A 10,732-nucleotide genomic window follows, 5' to 3' on the forward strand; every position below is an offset into this window, starting at 1 on the left:
GCAGATTGGAAGTTCTCTCCTTGTAAGGGTGTGATAAAAGATAAAGACTATGTAGCTCTATATTTGGCACTCCCTCAAACATTTACAACAAAAGACATTATGAGTGGAGAGGAACTAACGTTATCTCAAAAATATGTGTGTTCATATGTGCAGTTTAATGCTTTACTCTGCGGTGACCAGAGGGAATTTTATAAATCTCAACTTCTTTCACCCAAGCACCGCCTTTCTCGTGTGGATACAAAACAAATAGATGCTACAGTAAGAATTCCTGGCATGCACAGTCTATAAATATAAATCAAGAGAGGTCCGAGACACTCGTGACAGAGAGCAGATAAGCATAGGAACTTTGGCTGTGCTACTCCAGCTCTCTCAAGAGAGCAGGATGTTTCAACAGCATGTTTTACTTAATCCCACTAGCCCATGTCACATCATACAATCAGCATGATCAAAATTTTATGCTATTTTGAAGGTCAAAAATGGTCTCAAAGGAACATTTTACACTTTGATTTTGTATACATTTACCAGACGCAAAAGAAGCTGTTGGATGAAAGAGGGATATTTCCAACTGTGTTTACATGTATGGATTTCTTCAACATAATGGTGTGGCTGCTGTGGTTCTCTCCACACTGGTGGTTTTAACTGCTGTGGAGTCACTGATAATGAGCGGCTGTCCAAAACTTGTACTAAGCATGTAATGCGTCCTCTGCTCAAAGCCTGAATGCATTACATTGCACAATTTTTGGCTGGTGTTTTTGTTGCATTATGAAATCATGTATGATTGGAGATTATGACATAATTTACAAAAGAAGAAAATAAAAGGACAACCTTGGTGTGTGCATAAAGAAAAGCAAGTTGAGCCAAACTTTTCAAAAAGAAGAAGTGGAACAGAAGCCTAGAAAACGTTAACAGTCCATTACTTCCATATGTCCACAATTCATCTTTTCGTCAGCCTTTGCCAAATACAGGCAGAAGAAGAAAATATCCATTATTCAAAAAGCTGTTTAGATTTCAATGTTTAGTCAGTAAACTATTTATTCTTAATAAGGAAACACATGCACCAAGAACAATAAAGGACACTTAAAGATGTATCAGTGGTGGAAACAACATGGAGGGTCTGTTTAAAAAGAAAGCAGATCTGTTAAACTGTTGATGTGAACAGATTTATGACACTGTCTGTTCATGAGGTGGACAGCTTCAAAATACTTCACTGAAGAGGCCAATTCCACTTTTTTTTAAATCAATAATTTATTGCTGCACTTCAGAAGACGCGCTTTTTAAACGACACACCCCACTTGAATCAAGAACTGATCTATAAATCGGATACTTTTACAGCCGACTCAAAATATTTAGGGTCATACTTCACAAATAAGAGGTCAGCAATCATTACATAGCTGCACAGCGTGCGACTTCCTGCATTTACCGAAATTATGGAGTAAGGAAGAGGGTTGTGGTCATTTCATAATAGAGAATTCATGTTACAGGAAACACGTTGCGTTGAGAGCTGGAAGGTCTGTGAGATGCATTTCATGTCTGTGTAGGATAGTGTTAGGCACAGGGCCTTATATGGAAAAGGCTTAAGCCCAACATTGTGTCATCACACTCATACACAAGGCTACAGGAGGCTGGTCCACTCTTACTATGTAATTATGAAGTTGCTAGAATATGAACCTGCATAGAGGTTTGCAACATTACTTTGAGGGTCCAATAAATTCTGCCTGAAAATATGATTCACGACCTCAAAATGCTTCGTCAGTTTCCACGTCACACATGTTTCTCAATCTGTAAAGCTCATCAAATAAAGTAAAAGTTGATTCAACAGAATTTCTTTTACGAGAACAAAACATTTGACGATGCAGCCATCCTGCTGTGTGGGAACAAAGTGAAGCCATTAAGTGAAGTTTTTGCTCTAAAGTTGAAGTCTTACTACTTGTAGACTTGCACATCTGCAGCACCTTGCACAAACTATTCAAACTGGGAGGAGGTAGAAGGATGAGAAGTAGATTTTAATGGGTGTCGCAGTTGGGTGGGGACCAAATGGTAAGCGCTCTTTTCTTCCAAACCAAACATCCCAATTAAGGGTACTTGAACTGAGGTAGACAAACGGTTGTCATGGTTTGACCCCAGTCGCTTACATCAATCCGGCTGCCAGAAAAACACGAGATGCCAGGCAGACCTACAAGGAGCGCATAGTCAAATCGCCATGACAACGCAAACAAAACACACAAAGCGGTACCAAGCCTTTGCTGAACACTGAATGCTCTTTAGTCAGGTCAGAAACAAACCCGGCTGCTGAGCAAGATGATATGAAAAGGCTCTTAGACGAGCTTGAGTCAAGTGACCACCGACCAGTAACTGTTTTCTACCTCTTGGTAGTGGTTTATGCGACTTTTATGCATGGTTTATATTGAGCATTTCCATTCACTTCCTACCTAATTGGCTAAATAATTATGCATAAGACGCTCAACAGAGAGTGCTCACCACTGATGGTGGCAGTTGTAACTGTGGGGTACCATTGAAACAGTTATTATGACAACAGATCATGGGCAGTTGTCCAAGACCACAGAGAGACTGTAACTACATTGTCGTTAGCGTATTTTACCATTTTTCAGCAGTCTCAACATGCTTTCACCAACTCACACACAAACGGTAACTGCTGCCATGCAATGCGCTCAGACAACATTTGGAGATGGTCGGGCCTTCGTGTTTTACCAAAGAACATTTTGGCACATGTACAGGACAAGTTGGGTTTGTTCGATGGTCTGCTCTAACAACTGAAGCCAACCTTATTTAAAACGACACATGTAAACTTGGATTTTTACACAGAAAAAAAAGTGTAAGTGAAGGAAACAGTGACATTTTCAAAGTATAAGAGATGCAAATAGATATTCTTTGTTGTTCTGCCATACAGCAGTGAGGACACTGGAAGCAGATGCCCCTGAGACAGACACAAAGGAGATCACACTGGGATCAAACACATACTGAACATAGCAGATTCTACTAAATCCATATGTACCTTGACTCCGCCACAGATTCATAGACTATTTAAATAGTACCTGTAAAGTATCTGGCATGCTACATACTCACATAGTTGAGATGAAATTGACTGGTTTCTATTACATTTTAATTTCCGTGTAAAAACAGGATAGGGAGATTTTAATACAAGACATGTAAAAAGAAAGAGTCAAACTGTTTGGCAGCTATGCAACACTATGACTGGCTATCTGCTTTAACGGTTTCTAAATTTAAAATAAAGGCCAAAGGAGGTTTTTACAGCTCGCTTTGATTTTTCTCAAGCTGATCTTTAACTAGCTATGGTTCAATGCCAGACAGACAGACAGACTATCATTCCTCTAAAATTGTTAAAACAAAGACAAATGTATTTGGATGTTGTTTTTAGATCAGTGACTATATTATCCTTCATACTACCACATTTGCATATCTGTTGAGCTTCTGAGGTATACTATTGCCATTAGATAATACAGATGTGCCACATAGTATGTTTTTAACGTGTGATATCTGGGTGTTTCTTTTTATTGTAAATAATCTAAAGTTTTAATTCAAACCTTTAGTGGATATTTTCCTTGAAACTTAAAATGCACTTGCAAAAACTTTTATTGGTAGGTATTTATAGCATTTTTTGAGGGTGAGTCCCGTACACAAACCGTAAAATAAAAACCACAAATTAGGCCTTTAAAGTTCTGGATTTAATCAGAATGGCTGGAGAGTGAAGTGACGGACAAGTTCAAAGTCAGAATAAAGAGTACAAAAAACCCCAATTAAATTCACAACACATGAAACAATATTTCCAGTTTCTAACTTCAACTTAAGCCTCATAAATGTTCCGCCACTAGTTCATCGCATTTTTTTTGATCATTTCATCATTTGAAAAGTTGAACGAAGCCTCATTGATAAAGTTGATACGTTCTCAAAATTGCCAATATAAGGAGAACATACAAACTCCACAAAGAAAGAGAGCCAAATACTCAATCCGGGGATATTTTCACTGCTTCGGCAAGAACGATAACCACCACACGACTGTGAGGTCTGCCAAGACACACAGCAGGATGACATGACTTGTAGAAAGTGGTTTTACTTCATCAAAAATGGTAATCGTCCTTGAAACACAGAACCTCTGAAGGTAGTGCAAACACAGAGCTAAATTTAGCTCGTCTTTTTGACCATGCTCTCTCTTTGACCATGCTCTCTCTCGACCACTAAAACAACAAATAAAATGAACACCAAGGACAAGCAGGAAATGAGGAGAGTGAGGAGAAAACAATACTTGTGAAAGATTTTACTACGCTGTCCCTCAGCTGACTTAAGAAACTGGTAAATACAAATATGTAAAGAATATCAATGTTAATGATTTTTAAACCATTTAAACAAAGGCATCCATGTCGTGTCATTCTGTAATTCAGTTGCCACATTTCATATTCTAGCTATCAGTCACACAAAACCTATACATGAAATGAAAATATATGGGTATACAATTTAGAGCAGAAGCTTAAAAATACCCCGAGTTTCAAAGATATAAAAAAGACCAACATGTAATTATTGAGCCCTTAGTTTTGTTTTTTATTTTGATATAGCAGCCTGCTATAAAATGCCTCAGTTGAAAACTAAGAACCACAGACACAATGGAAATAGTTTAAATGGAACAAGAACCCTACTTCATGAATACATATTGATTGGGCCGTGGTTTAACAATTGGTTGCAAAACTAATAGTTATATTCCATCAGTCTAGTTGTTTTTAACTGATATTTTTAGAGTGTGTTTCTGTCTGCATATTTCAGAAATAAATGTATGATGTTTCATGCTCCACATCACACAGTTTTATCACAACACTGAAAGCCACAAAATCCAAAACAAGGAATCAGGTTTTTAGACTGTGAATGGTCAAATATTTTGTGCATAATCCCTGAATCCGTTACATATGGAAAGCATATGTAAACTCATTACATCATTATTCCATGACGAGTCCATCCATCCAGGCAAAAATAAATATAAGCAATAATGTGCTATCTACAGATGTATATTCTCTGTGGCAAAGATGGTCTATTTAACTTTGTGGGCATCCAGTGAACCTTGAAATAGCCCCGAGGTCAAAACGTTTTTTTCCTCAGTCAAATAATGAAGGAACTGGAGTAATGGGCAAACTGTTGGCAGATGTTTCCACAGACGCACCATCGACTAACGAAACCTTTCCTTTGGAACTCAGATTACTTAAATGTAGTATTGATTGACTTGATTATATAATCAAATCCAATACATGTTTCTATGCAATAATATATATGTACACTTTAAACTCCATTAAGAGTCAGTGAGAACTCGTGCAACATGTCTGACCATTTGTGACCTTAAGATTCCTTCTAACTAAGATAAATAGACAAAAGGGTTGGACTTATTCCTGGCGCCTGGACAATAACAAGAAATTGGAGCCATGCACTGGTCATGTGCTGGGACAGAAATATGTCGCAGTAATGACACAAACCAATAATGAGATGGAACAGAAAGCTCAGCAGCACTAAGGCATGCCCTGTGCCGCAACTGACTCAACACAGGACGGCTGGTGGACACAGGAGGTATTCAACACTTCCACAGCCCAATAGCGAAGCCGGCTACAACACATGCACTGAAAAGTTTCCCAGACTAACAGGTTCAAGGGATATTTCATGGCTCACCTATCTTGTTTTGTTTTATGCTGTTATGGCCTTACACGTGTCGGACAGCAATTGTGAATTACATACAGCTCAGGATGAACGCTGCATCCAAAGTTATGGCTGATAAAGGATTTTATTGAAGCTTCATGCTTCAAGAAGATAAGTGAACAGTGAAGCAACACATCAGTGTCATAATGAATATAAACGTAATATATGAGCAGTACATAAGGCAAAGTGATCAAACTGTAGGAGTTTTTGCTAGCCAATGTATATGTTCTTGTGTTTGTATTGCAGAATAGCTAAAAATAAAAAAAATACAACAAACAAAAAAACAAACGTACACGAACCATGGTGCTCGGGTGACACGTGTTGAGATTTCATGTGGTGCTTTGAAAATATCGTGACAGGAGTTCTACTGACAACATAATGTCCTGCATGCCGCTATTATCATAGTAGCCAAATGTAAAAATAGTCTGGTAAGCCATGCTGGCCTTTTGTTACTCTTACAGTCACTATGTCCTAACACAGATGGACATATTTTCACACGCAAAAAGCAATTTCTCACCACACGTGTCAGTAGAAATTCTGTAAGTGATGCTTCCAACAACACATACACCGAGTGACTGACCTTGGTCACGACTTTGTGATAACCGTTTCAAAAACAGGATGTAGAAGGAACGGAATGATACTGCTCCTTCTGCACAAACCATTGTTGTGGTCAGAGCACAGAGAGTACTGCTGGAAAACCAGCTCCTATTTTATTATCCTGTTTAAAGAAATTGTACCCATCTATGCGGAAAGAGGAAGGCATCCTTCTCATTTTTTGCAAGAAACTTGTGGCCCGTTTTATAACCAGGCTATTCATAAAGCACTGCAAGGCTCATAAGAACCTGATCAGTCCCTGTTTGAAAAGCTGTCACAATCTGAATTTTCAGTCATCTGGGTATTAAGGGAAGGTTCACATTTTTTTTTTTTCACAGGACAAGTACAGGACAAGTTCAGAACACATGACCATGATCTAAAACTCTAAAATGATAATAAAACCATCAATTATCGGTACTATCTTGTAAACACATACTGAACAGGCCATTAGAGAGATTCAAGTAAGGTTTTCAAATTGACAGATTGTGTGTTGTGGTCAAAATAGTGTTATGTAACAATATTTTGACAGGCTCGACGGGAGGTAGGGAAAAGGCCAAAGGGTGCTTAGTGACAAGACCGTGAATTGTTGGAGGTGTCTAAATCTGGCTGTTAGTGTCACGCAGGTCACAATCAGCACATGTGCTTTCATCACAGGCCAGGCGAATGGCATAATGAGCGTGAGCAGCATTCCTCTGAGGCGACGGTCTTGAGGTGAAGGGCACATGTTGTGGTGTGTGTGTGGGTTTTCACTCACCCGGGAGATGGTGAGGGGCATACAGAAGTCCTTGCCCCCTTGCAGCCTGAAGCCCCAGGGGGCAGGGCCAGCCAGAGAGACACTGTAGTTGCTGCTCATAGTGTAATAATGCACCTGGAAACACACAAATCTTTATTTTACATGTTGTCATACACATGTCCATTTTAATAGAGAAAAACATCACAGCTGAAAGAAAATTTGCAACAACATGCTCTGTAAGAGAAACATAGTTCTGACGCACATCATCTGCTGGTCATTTCAAGCATAGTTTCTGATTTGCTACAAGTTAAAACTGATAAGATTGGAAATAGTTCTATAATGTCCATAACATTATGTTCAGCGTAAAATCTCTGCTTAGCAATATGAATCTGTCATCTCAAAGTTGTTTTATTAGACTAACAGACAAATGTCCTTTTAAAAGTTGACGTACAGGATGTGCTGGTCTATTTTAGACAAATAGAAGCACTTATGAGCTTATATAATTGGGCCTATTAATCAAAGTGAGAGCACCTCAGTTGAAATCAGCGAGTCAAAGCCCCACATCTGGCTCTGCCATGTGATTCTCTGGGTTTTCACCAAGCTTGCTTCGTTAGAAAAAAAGAAGGGTTGCTTCTTTCACTATTTAGGATTTGTGATAACATGCCGGACAGCGCCCAGCCATTCATAGGTAATTGAGTGCCTGTTCTATTTATTAGGGAGAGAAACTAGTCAACAACGTAGTTAATCTTTTCACTAGAGCCTGTGTATGTTCACTGTGATGGACTGCCAACTCGTCCTGGGTGTACACTACATTCAGCCCGATTTGGCTCTGCTCCAGCACCTTGCAACCTCAAGTTGGATAAAGTGGGTATAGAAGATATGTGGATAACAAGGCTCAAAGCACAAAGAGTCCAGAAATGACCACGGGCAACATTGCATTCCTACATCGACGTTCACTTTTTATTTCCTTCCATGCAGTGGGTCTGCAAACCAGACAGAAAATAATCATACTTCACTAACACTTGTGAGAAAAATGTGAAGCATGTTTCGAAAAAAAAAAAAAAAGAAAATAGGCAGTGCAAAGCAGAAAAGTTCTCAATAGACCTTTTTTTTTTTTTGCTATCAATTTTCCCAGCGAGACATGGTCTACTGCACAGCTCATTCCTGGGGTTTAGAGCTGGTAATTAAGATATGTGATATCAAACGTTAGGCACGCATTCATACAAAAAAAAAAAAAAAAAGTGGGCCTTCCTCTTTCCTGAGACAAGTTTGGTGCTGCTGGTCTGGCAGACTGATTGAAGAAAGAAAAGACACACCCTGATAGCCAGAGACTTGATAGAGGTCAGCTTCAGGTCTGGTCATTTCTCTCAACAGCTCAAGGAAACGCCACTTCCATGATTTTATTCACAGACATCCTGATTATGCGCATATCTGTGGAAATTAAACGAATGGCGAGCAAAGAGACACTCAGCACGGATTATTTGGTGCAGGAAAATATTTCATGCACTATTGAGTTTCAATGGTTAAAGCCCTGTTTGTCATGCATTCCTTTTCCACTAAAAGTCTGAAACTACAAGCCATTTAGTCGAAGTCAGACTGATGTGAAGTGCGGCGACACGTTACTTACGGGAACATTTGGAATTTATGAGGAAGATAATTGAATAAATCAGTGCAACATATTTGAAAATTATACTTCACTTGTGAGTGTGTGGGATAGAGTACTGTATGTACAGTAGTTCTCTCTGTGCCTGTCAGCCCATATGAACAACCTGAATTAACTACACGTCATGTGGAAATATATCCAACACAAAGTGTGAATGTTGATATGAAAATATTGCATCAAAGGCTCAGCCACGAGCATCAAATGTCAAGACAGAAAGTTTCAACGTCTTGAAGGGAAAATGGAGAAGTAAATCTTGGAATGACTTTGAACAGATTTTTTGATTTCATTATTTACTATAGAGATGTAATCTGATCGAGTTAACGATCAGTGAAAGAGGGTAATTTAGTCACTATCTTGTCTGGTCATAGCCTCTGACTAGAAATAATTCACAAATATAACTTCTCTAGTTATGTCATAGTTCAATGTCCCTTTTGTTCTGGGAACTATTTAACATACTCTCCCAATGAGTGTTTTCTGAATAATAATGCCTTGTCATTTTAGAGGCTGTAAGTCATGCCGCCATCCGAGAAAATCCCTGAGGGACGGAGCAGCACCTCCTGCAGCCAGTCACCTGGTTGGTTCCCGACACACAGCGCCATCCCCACGCCTGGAGGAGAGGGAGTTCTTTAAAGAAAGGTTGTGGAGAGGAGGATGCAAATCTTGTATGAAAGTAAGCCTGAAGAACTGGGAACAATAGCTTTTTTTCAGGATTTAGGTCAGATATATCAAAAGACCCTAGTAATGTTGACTTTTTGACCTTAATATGCTTCAACTGCCCTCCAAGACTGACATACATTGACAGAAATGTAGAAATGTATGTTTTTGGCTGTGTTTTTTTTAGTGAAAGGCAAACTGGTGGGCAGTTTAAGTCGTCACAGCTCCTCAAGAGATATCAGGACCAGAAAATAGTGTGCAACTACCCCAATTTGGCTCATGTACTGTATGCACCGGCTAATCCATGGACTTGCCAGAGGAAGTGCATAGGCATAGCGAAAAGGAGGTGGCAGCTAATGTAGAATTTCATCTGAAGTTCTAGGGAAAATAAATGCAACAATAACTGAAGCATTAAATTAAGTCCTGTGTTGAGCTTCCAGACTGCCAATTCAGTATGCTAAGGGGCTTCGTCTCAAAGTGAGCTGAAGCTTGAGACATCGCCATGCGTCTATAAGAAGTTGTAATCGTCCATAAGCTTTTCCCCACTTGTTAGCCTTTCCTGCTTTGGCCTTGAGATGATGGTCAGGACACACAAGGGACACTTTTATCTCTCCACAACTGAAGCTCCTTTTACTGTATTCAGCAAACATAATACCAGACTGGGTTTTTTAACACTCAATAGCAGCTCAATTTAACGTCATATATAAAATGGTTGATCTTATTGAGCTTTGAATCTTAAAAAATTTCAATTTTTTCCCCCCGACTGTGACTGAACTTAAATAAACTAAACGTACGGCTACAAACTAATTTGAAACTCCAGAATAGATTGGTCTGTATTAAAAAGCCGACCAACTGAAGACGGTTTTACAAAGTGCCATCAGACTGAGTTGACCCCGAAGGACAACCCTTCTATTCTTAATCATAAAAGCTGCTTTGTTATTTTTAAGAATGTGTAATAAGCAGTGCTTTCAATTACTATGTACGAAGCAGTCTTTTTGCACCGTTACAATGGTGCAAAAGACCCAGACATGCTTTACAAGCAAGGACCCTGAAAGCCAGCGATGTTCTGACCTATACACAGTTCCAAAGGAAGGTGCTTTAAATCATGTTGACATGGTTTCATTTCACTTGAGGTTAGACATGTGAGCTGCCAGTGCACACAAACACCAGAGTTTCAAAAGTGCCACAGGCCTCAACAAACATACATAGCTGTATCGCGGAGTCAAATAAGAAACCGTACAGATTCCCACCATTTAAATACTGTCCCTAAGGAATAAGAGGCATTAAATGACTCAGTTATGCAGCGCATTCTGTCAGTATCAGCTTTCACAGTCATCTGGGACAAAAGCACTCTTAGTTGAAAAGTGGATTTCAAACAT

The 10,732-nt window shown here is 39.2% G+C and overlaps 1 protein-coding gene across 5 annotated transcripts in view; it reads right to left on the reverse strand.

The window, feature by feature from the left end:
- pdlim5b (PDZ and LIM domain 5b) overlaps positions 1-10,732 on the reverse strand; it is a 34,611-nt gene that overhangs the window by 22,137 nt on the left and 1,742 nt on the right. For 4 of the 5 annotated variants that reach the window (XM_080510265.1, XM_080510264.1, XM_080510263.1 and 1 more), the window contains exon 2: positions 7,058-7,171. In XM_080510265.1, the coding sequence (XP_080366391.1) occupies positions 7,058-7,156 (99 nt within the window). In that variant the 5' untranslated portion in view covers positions 7,157-7,171. Of the gene's footprint in view, positions 1-7,057; positions 7,172-8,352; positions 8,468-9,270; positions 9,307-10,732 lie in introns of those variants that run through there. The other variant, XM_080510262.1, reaches the window with a different exon arrangement.

Source organism: Blennius ocellaris (genome assembly GCF_963422515.1).
Source record: "Blennius ocellaris genome assembly, chromosome: 15".
NCBI classification, from domain to species: Eukaryota; Metazoa; Chordata; class Actinopteri; order Blenniiformes; family Blenniidae; genus Blennius; species Blennius ocellaris.